Source organism: Haemaphysalis longicornis, unplaced genomic scaffold (assembly GCF_048455015.1).
Source record: "Haemaphysalis longicornis isolate Haplotype H1 unplaced genomic scaffold, Haemaphysalis longicornis Haplotype H1 scaffold_1, whole genome shotgun sequence".
Lineage (NCBI taxonomy): Eukaryota > Metazoa > Arthropoda > Arachnida > Ixodida > Ixodidae > Haemaphysalis > Haemaphysalis longicornis.
The window spans coordinates 468,691,534-468,715,563 of NW_027526203.1; the positions used below are offsets into that span (position 1 = coordinate 468,691,534).

General features: G+C 46.6%; 1 protein-coding gene across 5 annotated transcripts in view; it reads right to left on the minus strand.

Moving 5' to 3' along the window:
* Window positions 1-24,030, minus strand: part of LOC144156227 (bromodomain-containing protein 8-like) — a 97,340-nt gene that overhangs the window by 5,814 nt on the left and 67,496 nt on the right. For 4 of the 5 annotated variants that reach the window (XM_077688133.1, XM_077688131.1, XM_077688130.1 and 1 more), the window contains 6 exons: window positions 20,230-20,610; window positions 16,239-16,578; window positions 14,674-14,754; window positions 14,530-14,598; window positions 14,268-14,445; window positions 13,902-13,991 (listed from right to left, as the gene is read on the minus strand). In XM_077688133.1, the coding sequence (XP_077544259.1) occupies window positions 13,902-13,991; window positions 14,268-14,445; window positions 14,530-14,598; window positions 14,674-14,754; window positions 16,239-16,578; window positions 20,230-20,610 (1,139 nt within the window). Of the gene's footprint in view, window positions 1-8,430; window positions 8,477-13,901; window positions 13,992-14,267; window positions 14,446-14,529; window positions 14,599-14,673; window positions 14,755-16,238; window positions 16,579-20,229; window positions 20,611-24,030 lie in introns of all 5 variants that reach the window. The other variant, XM_077688132.1, reaches the window with a different exon arrangement.

Genomic DNA, 24,030 nt, shown 5'->3' on the forward strand with positions numbered 1-24,030 from the left:
GAATAATGCTACAAAACTTTACTTTTCCAGAGCTACAATGGGCACTGTAGCAAAAATTTCTTTGAAGGGGCTACGCAGACAAATACAGTTATTCTAAAGATTAAATAGTGCCCCAAGAGCTTGTTCGGCAGCAAACGATGCTTTCTTCACTGAGAAATGAAATATTTTAAATCAAAATTTCAATTCTGCAAAATCGTGTTTTTTGTGACATTCGACAATGATGTATTAAGAGCAGGACCTTAAAACTAAATATAGCCTGCTCGCCAGGGCTGCTACCATCTCACAGGTGCCGATTTGATTATATTGTATTTCCCCCACTTTCATAGATGGCGCTGCAATACTGCTGAAGTGCCAGTGTTCGGTTAACTTGTTCATCACCCATTTTCATAGATGGCGCTTCAATACTGGTTCATTCCATGCCAAACGTCCCAGCCGTAAAATCAACCATCACGGATTAGCTCAGTAAAAATTGTGGGTCATCCTCGCATGGCCCACAATTCTCCCTGAAAGTGTTTTCGTCCAAAAAAATTGTTCTTTTTCTAGCGGCCCTTTTACCTCCAGGGATGAAGGCAAACTTACGTCTGTGAAAAAATTCATAAACAAGTAACTTCTCTTAGAATGGCCACCATTTTTTGTGAACATCATGTTGAGGTCCTGGGCTGCTTTTTGCCGCATTTTAAAAATATTTTTGATTTTCTTTGCTGTGAGTACGCCATTCAGAAAATACACGATGTCGAACGTTTTCAAACATTTTTAGCAAATACGAGCACATTCTCTCAGCCAACGAAGCATTTGCACCTGTATCTCAGCATTGTAGACAATTGGTAAAAACTATATTTACAGTGAAAAAAGGTGAAATGCGCGAGAAAACGTTTTTCAAACTTGGAAAAATCTCCTTTCTGGGCCATATTCACCTTGAAATTGCGCATTGTTGTGCTCGCAGTAAAAATATCAAATACAAGCCATTCACTAGTACAAATGATCGCAGTTTATTTCAGAAAGTTTAATGAGAACAGTTTTTGTTTTAGCAGAGAAAAAAATTTCTGAATTTGTACACCGACACTAGTTCACTCCGTTATTCCACAGAGCGTCTTCTCTGCACGGCATGCGCCTGCCTGCATGAAAGACTCGCGAGCCAGCAGGTTTGCGCTACAAGAATACCTTTCCCCGCAGTGGTATTTGTAGCGTAAGTACAAGAAAGAGGAATACACTGAAACCCGGTTATAGCGAACTGTAATATGCGCCGCGATTAGTTCGATATATCCAATAGTTCGATATAGCCGAACCCGCCTATAACGAATTTTTTGGTGCGAGTTCGCTATACGCGGGACTCGCCCCCCCCCCCCCCCCCCCCAAACGCTGCGTGCCGAAACGAAAACAATTAAGTATGCCACTTACCACACACAAAACGATCAATTTATTAAGCAATAAAGCTACTAAAGCTATTTGCCTACTTCGCAAAGAAAGCAGTGATTTTTTTTTGCACTTTCATTTTGGTGGCGTCAGCGAGCACAACATTTTCTACACGAGACATCGTTTCAACCAGTTCGAGTCTGTGTCCTTCAATTTCAAAGCAATATCGGCGGAGAACATCGACTGCTGAAAGCGCTTCATTAAGCATTGGACGGCTTTCGCTAGCGACATCCTCTGCCGCTTCGGTGCTTTCAGCAGCACCAGCTGCCATCACATCGGTGACGATGTCAGTGTCCGAGGGGCTCCCAGCGACTGCGACGTCGTCGTCAACAGCGAGAAAATCCTCGAAGGACACTGCTTCCGGCACAGCATCGGGAACGTTGGAGAGCTCTCCCCACAGTGCGCCGATGCTGTCGTCTTCAACGTGACTAGAATGTTGGTCGTCTTCGTCCGGGCTAGCTGCCTGGGCGGGTTCCGTCATGAGTCCTACGCGCCGGAAGCAGTTACGGATCGTGTCGGGCCTCACGTCGCTCCATGCGCTGCTCAACATTTCAATCGCAGCCAGTAGGTCTATTTTCAGCTCGTGGCCGACACGAAGCTTTGCAGCAGCCGTTCAACGAGGCGTTTTCGGTAGCCGTGCTTGAAAGCCCGAATGATGCCCTGGTCGAGGGGTTGAACTGCTGCGGTGGCGTTGGGCGGGAAAAAGCACAGCTCAATGTGCTTCAGCGATACTCCGCAGTGGTGCGCCGAACAATTTTCGAGCAACAAGCAGGCCTTGCGCCCAGTCTTCGCAAGCTCCTGGTCCCACTGGCGCAGCCAGTTTTCGAACAGGGCACACGTCATTCATGCTTTCTTATTGAAGGTGTAGGTTACAGGCAGATACGCGCGCCCTCGCAGGCACAAAGGCGACTTGAACTTTCCGATCACAAGCGGCCGCATTCGACGAGGCGTCCAGGTTAGTAGCCAGCAGGATCGTGATGCGCACCTTGTTATGGTTGCCTCCATGGCATTTGTCATTACGGTGCACGAGAGTTCTGCTTAGCAGTAGCTGCCAGAACAGAGCGGTCTCATCCGTGTTGAAGATATCGCTAGGATTGTACCTGGAGGTGATATCCGGCCACTTTTCTGAGACCCACTTGCTCACGATGTCCATGTCAACGGTAGCGCCTTCGCCGGCCACGACCTTCCCAACAATCCCGTAGCGGTCCTTAAACCGCTGCAGCCAACCCGTCCCTGCAGTGAAATCTTCAACTCCGAGTACGACGGCCAAATCCTTCGCCTTCTGCTGTAGCATGGGGCTGGAGACGGGGAGGTTGCGTGCGCGGATATCCAAAAACCACTGATAGAGGGTTTTTTCCACCTCATCGTACGCCGGCTTCCGGATACGTTTGTTGTCTGAGTTTGGCCTCTCACAAGCCTTCTCTACGATGGACGACCTGTTCTTCAGGATTGTGCTTAGGGTGCTCCTCGGGATACCAAACGCAGCGGGAACATTTGATTTTTTTTCCCCGCTCTCCACGCGGTGGATCACATCCACCTTCTCGGCAAGCGACAACGCTCGCCGTTGCTTACCCGCCGCCATTGCAAGGGCAGTGGAAGCGTGGAAGCTCGTACTCACGCAATCAGGCGTCGCAGCACGGAAACACAGAACAATCAGTGGAGACGTGCTCTTTCACAACCGACGGGACGCTGAGTGCCCGGCGCGCGAGCAGAAGAAACCGAAATGCCGTGGCCGGATAGGCTCAGTGCGCGATCACGTGATACCCATGCACGGACGAGCGACGCTTCTGGGCCCGACCGCTCTCAACGTTTGCCTCGCCTGGGTAGGAGAGAGAGTTGTCGCGCCAAAACCTCGCTTTAGAGGGCAACAACCTGTCTGCGCCGCTCGCCCTCCCTCCTCAGCCGAAATGACGCCGCTCCGAGTCAGCGATTTCGGGGGCAGTTCTAGGTGGACGGAGTTCGATATATCAGATGTGCCGTTCGTTATAAGGAATATGTTTCACATGTGTTTTCGTAACTGGTCTTTTTTGTTCGATATATAGCATAATTCGCTTTAGCCGGGTTCGTTATAAACGGGTTTGACTGTAATTCGCGTGTTAGTGCGGAAAGTACAACGTGGAGCTAGCGGTGGTGTGCCCATTCCACGAGTATGGGTAACTCAACGGCAGGCTGCACATGGACGTGCATTTAAAGAAGCAGGGTATGTTATACGTGGTATCTTTTAAGTATGCCGAAAATTATGAAATAAACAGCGGCGGAGTCATCTAGTTAAACGGATTTATTTGTATGCGTTAGTGGGAATTGCATAACCCGATGCTTTAAATGCACATCTGATGTCCAGCCGTTGAGTTACTCGTCCTCGTGGAATGGGCGCACCACCGCTAGCTCCACGTTATACTTTCCACACTAACACGCGAATTATTCCTCTTTCCTGTACTGACGCTACAAATACCACTGCGGGGAAAGGTATTCTTGTAGCGCAAACCTGCTGGCTCGCGAGTCTTTCATGCAGGCAGGCGCATGCCGTGCAGAGAAGACGCTCTGTGGAATAACGGAGTGAACTAGTGTCGGTGTACAAATTCAGAAATTTTTTTCTCTGCTAAAACAAAAACTGTTCTCATTAAACTTTCTGAAATAAACTGCGATCATTTGTACTAGTGAATGGCTTGTATTTGATATTTTTACTGCGAGCACAACAATGCGCAATTTCAAGGTGAATATGGCCCAGAAAGGAGATTTTTCCAAGTTTGAAAAACGTTTTCTCGCGCATTTCACCTTTTTTCACTGTAAATATAGTTTTTACCAATTGTCTACAATGCTGAGATACAGGTGCAAATGCTTCGTTGGCTGAGAGAATGTGCTCGTATTTGCTAAAAATGTTTGAAAACGTTCGACATCGTGTATTTTCTGAATGGCGTACTCACAGCAAAGAAAATCAAAAATATTTTTAAAATGCGGCAAAAAGCAGCCCAGGACCTCAACATGATGTTCACAAAAAATGGTGGCCATTCTAAAAGAAGTTACTTTTTTATGAATTTTTTCACAGACGTAAGTTTGCTTTAAACCCTGGAGGTAAAAGGGCCGCTAGAAAAAGAAAAAATTTTTTTTTGGACAAAAACACTTTCAGGGAGAATTGTGGGCTATGCGAGGATGACCCACAATTTTTACTGAGCTAATCCGTGATGGTTGATTTTACGGCTGGGACGTTCACACTTTGCTTTTGGCCGGACTTCTACACCTGCCACATTTTTATTAGGGTTCATACTAATTGTTTCCTAAAACTCAATGAACATCGTGACGTATTAAGCGACCGTGTTGCTTGCGCCACTTAGTCAGTGTTGTTTCAGACAAGTACAGCGCGTCCGACGGCTGTGTTAGCAGTTTCAGCCAGCAAAGTGCCGCACTAACTGCTTCGGTGTTTATGCGTTCGTTCACAATTCTTACTGCTATAAAATTCTTACTGCTATAAATTCTTACTGCTATAAATTCTTACTGCTATAATTCTTACCCACAATTCTTACTGCTATAAAAAGAATGTGCCCTACACCTAAGCGCAAATAGCTCGTTCGGCAAGCTTATAAGCTCTGCCTAATGTGCGTTTTCTTTTGCTGGCCTCATCGCACAGCAGGGCTTATGACATAGGTTCTGTTGCGAGAAATGAGCTAGTGGGTTGCATGGCCATTCCCTTTTTTCCTAATTATATAGCTTACTAGAGCGAAGTTTGCGTTAAAAGTGGTGTCAGTATGATTCTAACGAGGCAATCTTTCAAATGAACCAAACTTGTGTTTTGTCTGCATGGCCCCTGTAAAGGGACGGACCACTGATTTTTGCCGCGTACATGTTCTATAGCTCATATGAGAGCCAGCGTTTTATATAGTCGAGTAACCACAGGCAATTCACAAACAAATTGGCGGAAATAATGTTAATTTGGCACTAAACTTTCCGATATCTGCAGGGTGGCAGTTCGCAGCGTGAAGCTGGACACTACAATATGCGCCTCGGTCACACGACCTGCACACATTGCAGCTACTGAAACTGCTGAAACGTGCAGTCACTTATTGAAAACCTTTTAAAAGAAGTATTTGCATAAGCTTAAATTGTATATGTATTTTTAGAGATTCTTTTGAAAATTTTAAAGGTGCGCCGCCCACCACCGCTGGGTTGCTCTCAGTGTGGCTAACTGAACCTCCACCTCCATACCCTGAACCAACAGCAATGGTCAGTAAAAAGACCCAGTGAAGGAGCTTTGACGATTCTGCCTGTGTCAGGGGTGTTTCTCCTGCCAAAATATTCGTTTTCAGTTTTCATAAACACCAACGGTAGCTTCATATAAAAGGAAAGGACACGCCCGGGGAGAATCGAACTGCCGACCTCCACAACATGAAGCCATTCTTCTAGCTATCGTCCGTCTCAACAGATGGGGCCGTCGTGCGAAATAGACTAGTCGTTAGAAAACACGCATAAAGGAATAAGAAAGCCGCAATTCGCAAATTTTTTTACCTGGGGACAAGTTTTTAAATACATACCGCTTTTTATCTCACATACAGACAAAAAGTATGTTGCCGTGCTACTGTATGTCATGGCTACCAGCATTATTTTTGTGAGGACACGTACAGCTCGTAGATCTAACAATTTTTATTTAAAAAGTTCTAGGGCGATATCAGCAAAACCGTGTTGTGTTAAAGTGTTTCAAGGGAAGCCCTTTCATTTGGGATACAACCCGCCGCGGTGGCTCAGTGGCTAAGGCGTTGCGCTACTGAGCACGAGGTCGTGGGTTCAATTCCCGGCCGCGGCGGCCGCTTTTCTGATGGAGGCGAAAAGCAAAAACGCCCGTGTGTACGAGATTTCGGCGCACGGTAAAGATCCCCAGGTGGTCAAAATTAATCCGGAGCCCTCCACTACGGCGCGCCTCATCGCCTGCGTTGCGTTGGCGCGTTAAAACCCTACAATCAATCATTTGGGATACAGAACTTATACTCGACAAAAATTGGTTGTCTGTCCCTTTAATGACATCATGATATCGTCCACTACTTTCTTCCTATCCTCGCAGCCGGGTGACACAGAATGGTTTGGATGATGTCTGTTTGGTAGCTACGATTTTCCTCAAATGAAACAACACGTGAGCATAGCAATAAAACCCCATATTCAGGATTCGAACTTATCTTTTGGGCGCTTTGATGCAATCGAGGACAAAACGTGCTGTTATCTTTTAGGTGCTCTATTAACGCATTTCAAGAACAAAATTTGTTCTAAAAGTACGCCTTTTCTTAACTGTATCAGCTTAAAAAATCAGCTCTTCTTCAGGATGTGCCTGACCTGCCCTAATTGTTTCTTCTCCTTTTCCCTGATCAACATTGTGGACTACGATGACAGCTCAGCTGAGTACTTTGTATATTTCATGCATTATTTGCAAGAAATGGATAGGGCTGTAACATGAAGCATTTTCTGCATGTGAAAGCGCTCCCTGCACACGCTGGCCTTGCCAAAATGACCGCCACATGCACGCACCTGCCAATACGGTGCAGTGCGCACAAACCAACGTAGGCAGCTGCAGCTTGTTGACACCTGCTAGGGGGAACTCGTCAGGAGTTAGAACTAAGTTACACATGCGAGAAAGGGGATGATAATGTTGGAAAAAATTGGCCTATGGATCGTCATTTGCGCTGCTAGTGAAAACGGCCATCCAGTTTTTCCGCTGCAGAGCTAAGCTTATGCCTGGATGATTTGAACACTGTGAAACTGCCGCCATAGGTGTGGTTCTCCCTACTGGTGCAGCATTCAAGTCCTGCCCACACGCTGCATGCCGACTGTTCTGGAAAGGGAGCCCTTGACAAGGGCCTTCAGTTCCCATAAAGATGGGTTTTGAAATGTGCCCTTCTAATGGCATTAGTTAAGCAGTTTCTCAATATGGGCAAGTTGCACAGAAGTGCACTCTGAAAGCATCTCTGCTCAGCAACGAGTCTTCCGGTATTGGGCGTGTTCTTGATAAGAAGAGAAACCGCAACCACCAGTGTTACTTTCAAGGTGACTCTGATCATCACTGTTACTGCTACAAGCGATGGAAGTGTTACAAAAATACAAAAGGCTACTTCATCGCAACGAGCAATGGATTACATAGACGCAGCTGTCATGCATATTTTTGGTTAAGAAACTGTTAAAAAAAAAAAATGCCAACCCAGGTACTTATTTACATGGAGTAAAAGGCATAGTCACCCACCAGCACCACACAAGTAAAATGGCAACAAGAAGAAGGCAGGCAGAACGGTCAAAACTGACAAGACATACAAGCACAGATGCTTGTGTTGAAGGCCGTGCACTTCTGCTAACAAAGCTGCCACCTCAGCAAGCACAAAGCATCTTGCATGTAACCTGAGGCCAGGTGAAAAAATCTGGTGTATAAAAAGTAGCGAATGCTGCAACGGTGAAGGCAGTGAATGCTGGTATGTTTTGGCTGCTTCACAAGCAAATGTGCCGGTACATTGCACAAAGACATGTGCCACATTCGTGCTCTTTGCGTGTATAAAAAGCAGCAAATGCAACGGTGAATGCTGGTTTCGGCTGCTTCACAAGCAAATGTGCCACATTCATGCTCTTCGCCCACAGTTCTGAAATGTCACATGCCGTCTTTTGGCCCAACCGTGCACAAAACAGCGTGCAAGGCCATTACCACATTTCTAAAATGCAGGGTGCAGTCTCCAGACACCCATGAACCATGCCACATTACCACCACATGCCCACGCATGCTTGCATTCGCATGCTCCTCAAGAACATCACAAATTGCACTGAACAATCGCAGAATTGTCCCCACGGCTCAGTCTTTGAGCCGACTTGTCTTGGTGGAAAGTTAACGATTGTGTACGAAGCCTCCCAGAACTGGTCGGGATGCTTTCACACATCCTGGGTGCCCGCAGCAATTGTCTTTTTGCTGAACACAACTTCCCCGTGTTACTAGGCCCCCCCGATTGGCAAGCTGTGTTAGCAAGAACCAGTTGTCTCAAACACTTATCAGTGGCTCACATTAACGTCGCCAGGGATACAGAAGGCCGGCTTTAGCCCTGCGGACCTACAAGTGGGAAGATGTGACAAGGTAAGGCACTTTCCAGTCACAGGCCTCCCACACACACGGGCACGTGCACAGTGCTACAGGAGGAAAAACAGGTAGAACCATCACAGCAAGGAAGCATGCTGCATATGGCGCAAGCATGATGGGGCTACACTGCCAAGGCTATCTCAGCTTTGCTACGACAGCCCAGATGACATCAAAGGTTTATTCCCCCTTTTTTGGCACACCTTTTTAAGACTGCACACTACTGCCTGGGCTCAATTTCATGCTGAGGCATTGTACCCAGTATTGAACAGGAGGCAAAAATTGCGCTCTGGTGCTAACAGTAGCAGTTCACTTATTGTACACGTCCACACTGAAGGAGTCCAGGCGGGCTAAATTGTCCCCAAATGCAGGCTCAGTGGCATGTCTCCTAGCACTAGAGTAACAGTGCCACTCTTTTGTTAAGTGTACTGAATGTACTTTGTGGCTCCATTAGTTTGCGCTAAATCTCGAACTGCAACAGCAGCTTGATTTCTAATACGACTGTTTCATTTATAGGCTTTAAGTCGGTCACTTTCTTAAGGTTTATGGACCAATTTATGCGCGCACTTCCTTGTAATAAGGGTACATTAAAAAGTGCTGTTCTCTTCACGTAATATTCTTTGTCGATCTGGTGACATCAACTTTCAAGACACATTGGCATGTCCAAAGAGCAGAATTGCACAAATATTAGCCGCACACTAGGCAGAAATCAAGAATTTCAAACACTGCAATCGCATCGATCCACCTCACAAACCAGTGTGAAATGACTGTGGTGGTTCGGAAAGGGTTCCCAAAGTTCCCCCTTTTCTGGGCTTTACAAACAAAGCTAAAGCTCTCGACTTCCCCTGAATAGCTAGTCGGAAGAGTACGTAAATTGAACCACACCACAAGTTACGGTTTGAAAATTCACTTCCGTGTCCCTTTCAGACATAAGGCCATGGTTTCCATCTGCTCTGCTTGATAAACACACAGTACTGAGAGAGTGCCTGACTTGTGCATTTTCCTTTTGACAACATACTCTGCTGCTAGGACATACCCACACGCTTGCGTTTTCCGAGAGATTTACAGTGTACCCATAGCTTCGTGGTGATATTCCGAGGTGCACTCAATAAATGTTAATGCACCAAAAAAAAAAGAAAGCACTTCGGGAGCACACAAATGATGCACTCTCAAGAAGACTCTGCCAATGTGCGCGTGCAGTGCAAGCAAGCAAGCCCCACAAAGTGAACCAAAGTTTGTATCAGTGGGCGACGACACATTCTGAACTTTCATCAAGGACAAACTGATGTAGTACTGTAGCTACAAAGCTGCACGAAGTGCAAACAAGAAGTCACTCTACAGTCTGAGTAATGCCTGGGTGCACATGAGCTTTTCATGACATAGGCAAGAAAAAAACCTTTCACTAGCGTATTGTTAAGATGCCTACTTTGCAAACATGCATCACCTGGCAACATAACCTCCTCCATAAACTAAAAAATTACAAATCGTAGCAAAGTGGAAGCCTAAGATCTTTGTGCCCTTTGCACGGGCAAGTTGGCACACAATGAAATCAACAAAAAGCACAACGAATACAAGAGGACGGCAGTTTCATGACCCTCATGCTGCTTATTGCCCTACACAAAACACACTTGAAAATGTTTTAAAACCTTGCCTACAATGTTTTGGGCAGAAACTAGGACTTTTTGCTTTAAAGCTAGTTCCTACTTCGTGTGACTTTAAAGGGGTCCTGAAAGGCATTTTGAGCACACTAAATGAACAAGGACAGTCGTTAAGTTGGGTGGTCAATGTCATCTGTGCCACGTAGGGTATAACCCTTTCATATGCAGCGGAAAGCTCACGCTCACGTTGAAAAGTGTGTTGCCCTTTTCCCATCTTTCCAGTGCGTTTATGGACACTGCCATTCAAACGCATGCACGTCGTTGAGTCTCGTGTGCGTTACAAAGCAGAGACCCTGCTACTGGACAACTTTTTTCTCACACTTCCGGCACAGAGAAGCGTCATCTGCTCAGCGTCGACGGGCTGCCGCGGCACCTACAGCATGCTTACACGCCATCATGTTTGTCTATATTGACCTTTTTTACTCTATTACCACACTTCTCGTTACAAGACGTGGGTGCAGGTTGTCAAAGCATGCGCACACTCTGCTGAGTGCTCTGAGTGCGCCGCTGTTTGCTCTGTGCCTTTCCAGGAAGGCTGTTCATTGCGACTGATAAAGCAGTGTGATTCGGCGTTTCAAGCACGGGTTCTCTGCCGCCTTAAAATGTCTTTTTGCCTAGCCACCAGCAGGAATTACCACAACACCGCAAAACAAGGCGCCACACTGGTGAGGCAGTACGTGAGATGGTGCTATTCGGATAAAGAGTGTGTGCTCTGCGTGAAATAGAACAAAATATGTACGATCCTCCCCATGCGGCTGATAAAGAATTCCTAACTGGCGCAATTGTGATCACGAGTTCTCCGCCACATTGAGCTGCCTTTTTGACGCACTGCCATTAGCAACCACCGCAAGGTGCAGTCAGCGAAGTGCAAAACTGAAAATGGTTGGAGATGTCACCTCTGAGGAGCAAAGCATCATGGGAGGGAAGCGAATGGTGAAAAGAGGAGGAAAGGCACTGCGGCAACAATGCGCGATATTTGATTTACAATTTCTCAGCTACTATTCACCACATTAACAAAATTCTTGAAGGAGGTGATTACTAATGACTGCTGCAAAAGTTTACAGGACACAATTTCGACTTTAGACATTCATTTCTCTGGGGTCTCAGCGCTTAATTTAGATTTGTAAGCAAAGCATTACACTTCAGGGTATCACCACCCTATGCATAGCAGGAGCTTAGGTCCCAGAGAGAGAACACGGAAATTAACGATGGAAGTCGAAATCGTGTCCCGCAAACTTTTGACCTCGGGAGTACATCTATGTATCGGTGGAGGGTATTTCAGGACCCCATTAAAAGTAACACTGAGTAAAAGCAAATGGAAGCATAAATGGCCAATGACCACCACCATGTCCCCTTGGGTACACCTGTGGCTACAGCTGTAGGTAAATATTGGGGTTCTGTGTGTTCAAACACCTTGGCTAGAAGGCATGCCACAATGGATGCACACCAGACATTAATTATAGTGGTACATTTGATTGCTGCCAGAAACTGAACTCTCAACCTCAGCAGATGCATGCCCTAAGCACTAGGGCAATTGCAAGATTGGCATGTGATTAAAAAATATGTATATCGAACAAAAAGAGACAATTAAGTTGCCCCCTTTGTTCCAGTTGCGTTTCCAACTTCTTTCACTACTTCCCTACGCAGCAAGTGTAAGGAAAAGCTCGGCGTAATTGAAGACGCATCCGCTTAACCTGTGGCCCTACTGATGATGATGGAAGAAACAGGCACAAAGTCTTCATAATATGAAACAGACCCAAAGGCAGACAGGATGATTTTTGCCAGCCTCTTCCCCACTAAACGCGACACACGATGTCAACCCACTGTGCCACTAGGACAGGACGCGCCCAGAATGCCCAGCAGCCAGTGCATTGTGAAGCTGGGCATGAGACTGGTGAGGAGGAAGACACCGCACACCAGGCAGATAGCGGAGGGAGGACTAGACAAGAGGCCACTGGACAGGGAGGTGGCTGTCACGTGCAAGTTGCATGCAACGCAGAGGCAGCCGTCACACAGTGGACAGTGGTGGGAAGCAGGGGGCGACACCACACGGGCTTCCAGCTGGGACTACCAAGCAGGGGAGGTCCCGCACCAAGCGTCCTCTGCCCTCTGGAAAAGCCTTCCTCGAACTTGTAGCCATGAGGACCGGCCTTGTACCCCCTACCCATCCCCAACAACACAGCTCCACCTGGTTCTTGCACAACAGACAGCCTCCAATGCTGCACCAAGATGGGGTACCAAAGGCACGATACCGGTACTCAGCAGTGCGGTCGGACATCTGGCTCTCACACTCATCTAATGCTTGCCTCCGACGTTTATTCTCCGGGATTTGCGAGTCCTACGTGAACTCTCTCAAATAAGCACAAAAGGACTTGTCCATGAAAACGCAGAAAGAGCTTGCAGGAGTATCCAGCAAGCTACTACTCTCAAAAAGCTATTCGATGCTGGAACGTAACAAATACCTGAAGATAAGTACGTGGATCAGCATCAAGGCTGGCACAGTTGAACAATATTTAACTCAGTGGAAAGTTGAGAGCAAGAGGGCCTACAACAGCACACAGTACAACCGAAAAGGGTTGCCACCATGACATGGTAAGCACAAAGAGAACATTGCTACCAAGAATACAAATTTCAATCCTGCGTGTAATGCCACCTAGTTATCATGGAAGCACAGAGTAACCAAACTGCTCCGCAAATCGCACAAAAAAATATGCGTCGAAATTGAGCAATGTCAGTTCCCCCAAAAATTACTCATTGGGCATCTTTGGCTGCTTGAACATGCCCTTGTTTGTTTTTTTAAAAGGTACTGTACTTATCTAGTGCAAAAAAAGGAGCTGATACCGCACGTAGTTTCGTAATTCCTAAAAATAAAAACGGCAGCACACATAACACAACTGTGAGAATTATGCTTGCAGTCAAACCTTCAGGCCAAGCCACTGAAATATGAGCAACTGCATGCAGTTTACACTTCAAATGTCGCATACAAAAAAAAAAAAAAAAAAGAATTTTGTGCACTTTGTTTCAAAGCCCCTCCCCACTATTCAACAGCAGTTGACACCGCAGTGCCCTTGCAGCTGCTGGATCAGCTTAGTTGATTCGGGGAGTATTCAACCTGCCTGCTAGCAAAATCAATAAAATGTGGTCATAAATGCAAAGAAGCAGATAGCGACACCTGTCAAAAGTGCCCTTTCAGCCTTTGAAAATAATGTCAAGTGGCTTAGGAACACGTGCATTCCACAGAAATTCTTTTCTGCTGGGTGAAATGCTTTGCCAAATTTTATTACACTCATGCTCGGCAGGAATTTCAAAGACAAGGAAGGCACCTCTCCAGCAGCACCAAAGTAAAAAAGTTACTGCTTAATGAAAATTTGAATCCCCACCATGCTGGCAGAAGTGCAGTTCGTGTAAGGCGTGCCACAGTGCTGGAGCAATGTTGCATATACACTAAATCACAGAACGCCTGGGAAGGATTCTTCAATTTGGGGGAAAGAGGGAAGCCCTTCCCTGTCCACACCACTGCAACCTAGAGCGACTTCTACGCCGGACAATTTGCTTTCACGCCATTGCATTGATAGATTAGGGAGCTCACATGGAATGGAAGATAATGCTCTGCCAAATGATGCTCCTGTGGAACCGAACAGAACACTCCGGCAAGCCTGACACGAACTGCCTACCAAGTGTCAAACTCACTCACACACTCAAGGCATCAAATCTTAGTAGCTGAGCACAATGCACACGCTCACCTTTTCATCCAACCTCTTCAGGCGGCTGTCACGTTCGCGCAAGGTCTTCGTCTCTGTCGTTTTCACCATCAGCTGGGTTGCTAAGAAGTCCTGAGAGCAAGAAACACAGAGAACTTTTGCACCATTTGGCAAGATGCACGTTTTAAATGGGAGATGCGTGTTGTCAGTCGAATGCCATCCAAAGGCCCATAGGAAAAGTGCCGCAAAAGGGGTTAGAGAGGGCCCGCCAAAAATTTGGAGCATCACAGCACTGATTTTTTTACTTCTATAGCCATATTTCGCATCACGATGATGCTGTGGTAATACTACTTGACTAGCTTATTGACAGACAATGCAAAGGGGGCAAACATTCCAGTTCAGACTGACCTGTATGTGTCCCATGACTTCCTTTTGCATCTCAATAGCCATGTGGAAAACATCATGGTCCGAACTGTTGTACATGATAGCATTCTGGAACATAAGCATCATGTCCCGCTGGAACTCCAGAGTTGTTCGAATGTAGCCGTTCTCAATGTTCTTCTTGATTGTTAGCAAATCCATAGGCCTGGACAAATAAGGTACATGAACAGTCAGTTGCAGCAAAATGACAACAGCAGGATTAAGCAAGTAAGTAAAACAGCTTTATGACCTGTAAACAATGCTGTGGTATCCAGGAGCCATTTCGTCTGTGACTGGATGCAAAAACACGTTGGCATACCTGGGAGAGAAAGCGATCAATGACAGCGTGCTCATTGTTATTGGGATGTGTCTCACAAAACAGTTGAGGACATACTTGTGGTTCGCTGCAGCTCTCCACACCAGCATTATGGATTTCTTCCACACTTTGTAGTCCCGAACAACTTCAGAGTCCTCACTGCAAACACATTGCCACTCCGGGTTATTTTCTACAAAGCGACTCTGCGAAAATTCTCACGGCGGCTAGAATGCACCACAAGATTACAATCACTGCACAGACTGAAAAACAAGCGTGCCAATGAGCATTAAAAACCCCCGTTTACACAAGACTGCCTACCACTTTTATGTGAATACCATGTATGCGGAGATTGGAAAACAAGAGGATTACAGATTGAAGAATAGACCTCTTTCAACGCCGTGCACACTATTCCCATTTAGAAATGACTGCATGGCCCCAGCGTGTTGGGCGTACAGAGGGCAACACTCTTGTCCGTAACACAGGTTTCGTATCTTGCCTTGGCAGAAAAACATCTGAAGAAAACTATCGTGTCATACTGAAGTATTGACCATACATTTTGACCGCAACGTTTTTTGTGACAAGTTTGAGTCCCCAGTTTTGAGTGTTATAGACAAGGGTGTTGCGCACTGTACATAACTGGTGGGGGTCTACGAATTCAGGTATAGTGTAGACTGTACAACTTTGTGATGGAAGCAGCCTCTCTCTTTCTTAATTAAATGGGTCTCAAAACAGGAAGAGTGCTGGCTTGAACCAGCTATGGGCACTTTAAGAATGCACAGCAAAATGGTAGTAGCCCCTTCACGATGGAAATATCCCCGAAGCATTCCAAGGAGGTCACCAGCAAATTGTACCATATTGTGCTAGCTAGTAACAGAAAAATATACCTACACTCACATCCTAGTTAAATGGACAAGAAAATGCACAGTACCATTACTGTGATGCTCCCTTAGTGTTTAAGTACCTAGTGAGGCATGGGGCACGAAGCCAGCCCATGCATCACAAGCCACTGCCTTTACCAGGGACACTGACCCAAGGTTTACATGGAAGTGAATCACAGCAAGCAAAAGCAGAAATCTATCGTTTACCCTCACGCAAAAGGTATGCAGCGAATGCAAGTTGGCAGGGCTCACCCAGGATATGTGCGACAAATTTTAGTCCACTTTGCGTTTGCTGTTTCAGCTATACAGTGACTGCCTTCAAACAAAAGCAGACGAGACTCACCAGCCCCAGGGCAAATTGAAGAGCAGATTGAAAAGGTCCCAATGCCTGGATGTTTTTGTTTTGTGCAAAAACGCTTCAAAAAATGGGCAAAATTGCTTCAGGCACTACCAAACGAGTGCCAATTCACAGGGTTTTCAAGTTCTGCAAGCGCTAGGTAAATACTAAACAGCGCAAGACACTGGGGGCGAAAGGTTAGTTTTACAAAAACAAGGCAGGCATAGAAATGTGTGAAAACGATCAATTAGACAACTATAGAGTGCGATAGCTCAGCAAAGCTAACATTTCGCAATGACCTGTTTTGGCACCCGCAGACTAAACATAAAATAAAAATAAAAATTTCTGGGGCACGAATTTGGTTCTCGGTGCCCTTGCGGAAGAACTCTCAATGCCTGCCAGCGGCGGGTGCCGCCCCCACCACTCACCCTTGCACCAGCGAGGCTGGGCTGTTGGGCACCGAATCTCCCACGGAGGAGCCGAGCAGACGCTTGCCGAGCTCCCCGACCCCGTCCTCGGTGCTGGACTCGACGTGCTGCGAGTTATCATCCTTCAGGTCCGGCTCAGTGCCACTCGGAGTCTCAGGTGTCTTGGCATCCTCAACGGACGACTTGTCATCTTTCAGCTTGTCGTCGTCCTCACTCTGGTGCTCATCCGGGTTGGACAAGGTCTCCCCGGCTGGCGACGGCGAGCTGACCGTCTCGGGTGCCCAGGCATCTTTGGACTCGGCTTCCTCCTCGTCGGCTGCCGGCAGCATCTTCTCATCCTCTGCGGGGCCACGGCAGCAACAGAACGACCCGCGTTTCACACCCCTCCTGACCCACGTGTCGACGCCCTTCGCCAAGTCAGTGCACACAGATGCTCCTATCATTCTATACTACACTGTGCTGGCAGGCTTTCCATGATCACATCCTGATCACGCCCGTTAGTCCCCGACCAACTATTTCAAACCATTCTGGGAAATGTGCAATGTGAGAAGAAGGAATCCTAACAATGCAGTGGAAATACTGAAAGTAACTACGGATAATCTGGCTTGTGTGCTCAAAATATGACCCTGTAACACCATTACCATCTATAGGCACTAAGATATCAAATAGCATTACACGTGAAGTTTATGCCTTTTGCACCCGTTTAATTCCATTATGCCTTACCACATTCACAATCAAAAATTTTATGCATGAAAATAATGCTCAGACTTGTAGCATATCTAATCACCACTACATGTTAAAAAAAGGCAAAACACAACATGGCTTGGTTTAACCAAAATACAAGAAATTTGGCTGAAAACTACGATACTCCTTAATGCGAAATTTGTGCACAGGGCAAACTGCAGTCTTCTGGGTGACAGCACACACCTTCTGCGTCTCACGAAGTGATCACCGCATCAGCAAACGCACCAAGGCACACTATGTACTCGGTGCTGTCTCATAGTGCGTTGCCACAGTGGATTATGTCTCGCACATATCACCATACTTTCATCCTCAGCTTTCCTGGTTGCTCCATGTTCGAATGGCCTCTTCGTTTCCTCGGTCATCTCGTAGTGCGTCGCAGCCGGAAAGAATGTCTCGCGCCGTCTCGGCATGCCACCCTTCCCCTCACACTTTCCTGCTCATTCTTTCTCGTTTGTCGTCTTCGGTGTCCCCTTCGTTCGCTCAGTTATGAGAGAGGACAGCACCGTAAAACCACAAGAGCAGGCGCTTAAAGTGCTGCACATTAAAAGAATTACCAAGGAGCAACGAAATTTCGTTGTGCTCTTTCAATCAGGTCCTCTCTTACTACGTACCTGTAGTGGCCTTAGTTTCAGTTTTATCACTCCTTAAACTTGGGCAGAAAAAAACTGGGTGCTATTCTAAATGTTGTGTGGGTTTTAAACAGCGCATTTCAGAAATTTTTGTTTTATTTTTTAACACGTTTACCGATATGAAAGCACTTTATCAGTCAGTTTAAACGACAAACATGATAACAGTGCGCTACCAAGGCAGTCCAATTCACGCAGCTTTGCGAGTCTTTGCATTTTCATTGAGTCCTCACATTGTGAGTCACTCGAGGCGAGGAAATTGCTGTCTTCATCATGCCATGACTGGGAGTTACTTCATTTTCAATTAGTAACGACTCCAGCTGGCATGTGCTGTAAGCCGTTGTGAGAGCGCGTAGCAAGTTCATTTTATTCCGGCAGCTTTGGGAATGCCGATGTGAACTCCCAAGCAAGTTTGCATGAGTCGTCACTGTACAACACAACTTTGTGGTAGTAACTTTGTAATAAAACGCACAACTTTGTAATCATCAAACCATTCACTATACAATGGCATGTTCGCTCTTGGTTACCAGCAACTGCTAAGCTTCATGCCAACAATACCATTTTTCTTTGCAGGTGAATTTCATTGGAGGTAATGTCCCTATCTTGTAACCACTAATGATTTTGTAAATGGTAGATTTTAAAGGAGTACTGACACGAAATTTTTATGTTACGTTTTTTTCGCTGCTATGCGTGCCTACCAGCCCACTAATCATAGAATGACAGATTAGACGGTCGAGCGCAGCGTAAACCTTCATTTACGGCGTCGTTTATTCGTGCCAGTTTCGGTTTCGACAAAAAAAAAACGCCGAGCGGCCGCCATGACAGCATGTATCACATGGCGTCACCATTCTTGCCGTATCGCTGCCTCTCTGGAAGCGCGCGCGAGCGAGCGCACGCGCGCGCCCAGACCGGCCGAGGTTTTCGCCGTCCCCACAGGCCCGGGCAGCATGACGTCAGTCCCAAAACCATGACGTGTACACACACCCGAGCAGCGCGCGCCAACCACAGCCAGTGCGTCGGCTTCGTCACGGGAGCCCCGACGTCGGCAGTTTGGGGCACGTAGCAGATGATGTCACGTCGGCCCGCTCTGGGCTTTCTCGTGCGGGCGAAGATTAAAATGGATTTTAAATATGTTTCGCTGAACGGTTGCTGTTGAAACTTGCTGGGAGATATCTCCTGATAAAAAGAAAGCGTTTTACATAGTTATCTCAGCTTTGAAATTTCGTGTCAGTACTCCTTTACGGAAAAATGAGGCTTAACTCCATTTATAAACTTCATGGTGGAAACGATATTGGACAATAATGGGTTTTACCTGAAAACAAAGAAACTTACACAGGTGCAGGAAACTCGCAAGGAACCAAGCCTAAGAGCTTTTACAAATAACCAGTTTACACAAGTAAACATGTGCAGCAACACTCATGTCAGCTTTCCTATTGCTGACCCTGAGTTGACTGAAGAGCAACAAGCTGCAGGGAACTGCAAGGCTAAAAAGTTGCAGAGTATCGCTAGGCATATTCTTATGAGATGAGAATGTGCAGCCATGTGATCAACTGAACTTTGGACAATGAAGACTGACAGGCGTGGTATCAACAGTGGTGCCATCATACAATCATTCCTACCATACAATGCATTTTTGTACCTTAGGCTTAAACTACACACCTTAGAACAGCTTGTGCCATCTAGTGAATCACTTGCAAAGCATTGCCCAACCACATGCACCACGGCATGTTTCAATACCCCAGATTGAAACTAGAAGCACGCGACTTTTCTTTGTGTTTTATTTTCCTCTTGGTACCCTTTTGTTCATATGTGAAGTACCTCAAATGCCGTGTTCCTTGTGGCATAGAGTAGTGATTAGGTCACTTGCCTGTCCCTGTAAATACCTGGGTTCAATTCCCAAACCTGTCGCATTTTTTTAATGGCAACACATTACTATGCTAGCATTCCATGAGTCTGGCATGCTCGCCAGCTGTGCCCAAAACCAACATTATCACATCAAAACATCGCTCCTCCCCCTGGAACTGACACCAATGCCAACATTATGTAATTAACTAGAGAAAGTGACAGGAATGAGAAATAGAGACATGCAATGACAGGTAAATGACATGACCACTACTCTACGGTAATCTATCACGAAGTGTGGCATCCAGTGTACTTTAATCATGGGTGAAAGGGTGCAAAGAAGAGAAATAAAACACACAAAAAAACTGGCACCAGCCAAGCATCGCAAACCTGACACTGCCTCACCCAGTGCTGCAGCAGTCACCAGCAGGCCAGGGTGCTGTGCATAGCTAATTAGATGTAGAAACATTATTCGAAAAAATTTCACAGTATGTCAACACTGTTGCAGGAAAGTGCAAGCATTATTTTTTAGTTAAACAATGTGACCTGTGTGTGGCAGGTGTTAGCGTTAGCAACAGTTCTGATGGGACAGGTCACATGCTTTCCAGGTGCAAGATTTGTGGATGCCTTTTGCGGATGCCAGCTTTTCGCCAACCTAGTCAAGTAAAGCTTTCACGCTGAAACAGGGGCACAACAAGGCAAATGCCACTAGACTTTATAAGCACGTGGCATAAATGCAGCCAAAAATAAAGCTGCCAGGCCCAATGGAAAGGGCTCACCTTCCTTCTGGTCATCCTCCTGGTTAGGCGGCACATCAGGTGACTCGTCGAGCGGCATCTCCTCATCCTCATTGGTTTCTGACTTGGCAGTGTCCTTAGTTGAACTGGACTCTTCCTCAGCATCGCCCACCGGTTGTTCTTCCATGTCCTCCTCCTTGTCCTTGGACTCGGAGCTGACCTGCTCGGCCAGGATTTGCGAAGCCTCCCGGCCGCTCTCACTCTCCGCCTTTGGCTCCTGGTCGGCAGCACTCAGGGTGCGCTCAGAGTCCGACTGGGTGCTCTCCTTGTCGTCGTCAAGGTTGATGCCCGACGAGGGTGAGTCGTCAACCACCGTCTCGACCACCATCTCCTCCGACGCCACAGCCTCCACCACAGACTCGGCTGGGACAGGAGAAGGCACTCCCGACAATGAGCAACGGGCTCGGCTGCCGCCACATTCAACGGCACCACAAGGGTGCCTCCCAGCATGTTCCCTCCCAGTGAAGTAGCAGGGTACAAGCAACAGCCCTTCAGTGTTGGCACTGCTTCTAGGCCAAACACAGGTCAGCTCAATGAAATCTACCTCCCCATTCTTTTACACAATCCATGCCTGCACTTCACTTTACGTCAGTTACTTGTGAATGTAATTTAGTCACTTCCATTGTTTACAGAATTGAAATAATGACTACTGAACATTTGCTATTCCCAAATGCCTAGACTCTGCAAAACCCAAGGAACACAAAGAGAAGGCATGTTTGATATGACAAGCATTAGCAATTCGATGGTAGGTTACACTGGCTAGTTGTAACCCGATTCAGAGCAAAACAACCAATATTTGGGCACGAATTAAAAATCCTATTTTTAACATTGTACGCCTTGTACATCCTATTACATAGGGCAATAAAAAACAGTTATACATGCCTCGAGAGCTGCGATATCATTCCTGCGAATTCGCAATAAGGCTAACATTTATACTTTGAGAAAACGAATACACAGGAACAAGGAATGCGCGTAGCTGCGCTAAAAAATGCGACGTCAAAAATGGGACATATTCACTAGCGACAAGCAGTAAGCATAGTTTAGTGATTGATAAACATTATCTGGACACGCATTCTAGACGCGATTGCTAACCATCGCGAACAGTAGCCGCAAATGCCTTTTATCGCCGCCTGCTTCATACAGGCATGTAGATATTACCGCAACATACAAACATTTCCATACGTTCGGTGCGTGGCGTCACGCGCCTCTGCAACTCAAGGCCAGCTCAGCGACGTGCCCGACTCGGCGGCATGTATGCCTTGAGCCAGCCCGCCGTCACGAGGGTAAGCATCTTATTGGCCGATCGTAATCTGCGGTGGCTAAGCGTACCTTGCGACGATTCGGGTCCAGTCAACATGATAGCCTGCTCAGGGGAACGACCCCGCTTCCCTTCCGCCGATGCCGCGGGCACGGCAACCTGTTTTCCCTTTCGCTCTGTCGCTGGTCCAGAAGGGGCAGCTTCCGACTGAACCATGTCGGCGGGCTCACTAGACCTACTTTCACCTCGGCAGCTGCGCACGGTATTCTTAACTTTTTAATGCAGCAATAGATATTCCCCTGTGTCATAAGTTACTGACTTCCTTTGAAGAAACAGTGCAGGCGTTCGCCGATGACGAAGTAGCCGTTACGATCCGTCGTCGGACGGCACAGTAAGAACAGACCAGCAGACGACCCGAACTGAGCAGGCGGCCAATCAGGCTTCGCCCTGTGGTTCACGCGCTCTCGGTAGCCATCGGGACATGGTTACAGCATACTGTACCACGATGCCACGACTCAAATACGTATTTCCGGAATGAGAACCGCCGCAGACTGCGGGCAAAGAACGAAAAAAGAAAAAAAGTTTTCTGAAAGTGGTTTTGAAGACTGAATGGAAGTTTTTTCTGACCCGCGTCTCCCTACAGACAGTTTAGCTTACACCGACCACTTTAAGCGCAGACGTCACCCTCAAGAGCGTTTTCTCAGCTTTGCCAGGTCGAACAGTACCGGAAGTGAGCGCGACTGGATACGCTGCGAGCAGCGGGCTTTCTCGACCTAGGGACGGCTTCGGACCAAAGGTCCCATAGGAATACACGTGATAATCGAGCGCTCATGAGCGCGGCGCTTTCGACAATCTTACGGCATGGGCTCCCCTACTAGCTGTGATGGAATATATTTTCGGGCACTAGATTTGGCAGAAAATAAAAATATTTTTGAGCACAGATTAGTTTACAGCGTCTAGAAAACGGCAGGTGCAGTGACGGAGCTCTGAAGTACTGATGGCCATATGCTCCAAGTACAGTTTGAGCCGAGAACGCAAAGGTCAGTACGAAGCAAATGGGAGAAAGTTCAGTGGGAAACTTTGGAATAGACATTCGCAACAGTCAAGGAGATATACTGGTCGGATTTGCAGACAAATCACCTGAGGTTGATGAACACATTATTTTACAAACGCAATACGAAATGGACAAAAAAAAAAAAACTCCCAATGGTGCAACAAAAAACGAAATTGACTTCTTTTTAATTGACAGTCCTGGTATTGTGCAAGACGTATAAGAGCTAAGTAAGATTCGGAGCAGCGATCACAGGATGGTTAGCTGCAAGCTATGGCTAAATTTCAGAGAAAGGATGGAACTCAAAAAAACTAAGAAACCCCGCATGGCATCAGTCAGAGCCAGATCGCAGGAGTTTAAAATAACTCTTCAATACAAATTCGCGCTTCTACATGAGCAGAACGAGGTCAGTGTGGACAGGATAAATAACAACCTATATCGGCAATCAGTGAATCAGCAGCAGATGTGGGAGAAGCAACATGTGGGGAACAAACTGAAAAACTAAGAAAATGAAGGAACCGATTGCCAAACGTAAGATGAAAGTGTCAAGTACGGCAGATCAGACTGAATTAGCAGAGCTGTTGAAACTGATTAACAGAAGTAAAACAAATGACATTCGTGCACATAACATAGCAGTGATCGAGGAAACACTGCAAATAGGGGGAAGCTTGAAAGAAACTAAGAGAAAGCTAGCCATCAGCAAAGACAGGGTGTACGCACTTAGAGATGAGCAGCGTAACATAACGCACCACTTGGACGAGATAGTAAAGGTAGCGGAACGATTCTACACCAGGTTGTATACCAGCAACGTTAGACCAGGGGAACTACTGAGAGTAGAAGCTCAACTTGCGATGTCCCACTAGTAACTAAAGAGGAGGTAGAAAAGGCTTCCAGAAAGAGGAAGAGGTGCAGGTGACGACAGCGTAACCATGGATCTTTTGAAGGAGGGAGGATATAATATTGTACTAGAAAAGCTCGCTGTACAATTCTCACAATGGTTGAAAACTCAGAAAGTGCCCATAGCCTGGAAAAACGCCAACCTTATTCTGATTCATAAGAAGGGAGATCCCAAGGGCCTCAAGAATTACAAACTCCTCAGCCAACTGTCAGTTGTTTACAATCTGTTTACCAAAGTTATAGTTAGTCGCATCAGTGACAGCCTGGATTTCCAACAACCCAGAGAACAGGCTGAGTTTAAGGAAGGGTAACTCGACCATGGATCGCATCCATGTTTACAATCAAGCGATAGAAAAATCCACGGATTACACTAAACCCCTTTACATGGCCTTTATAGACTATGAGAAAGCGTTTGATTCCGTACTCACCGCGGCCTTGCTAGAAGCACTAAAGACCAGGGAATAGAGGAGGCCTACATAAGACTTCTAGAAGGCATATATAAGGATTGCACGGGCAGGATAACCCTCCACAAGCAAAGCGATAAATTCCCGATCCGAAAGGGAGTAAGACAGGGAGC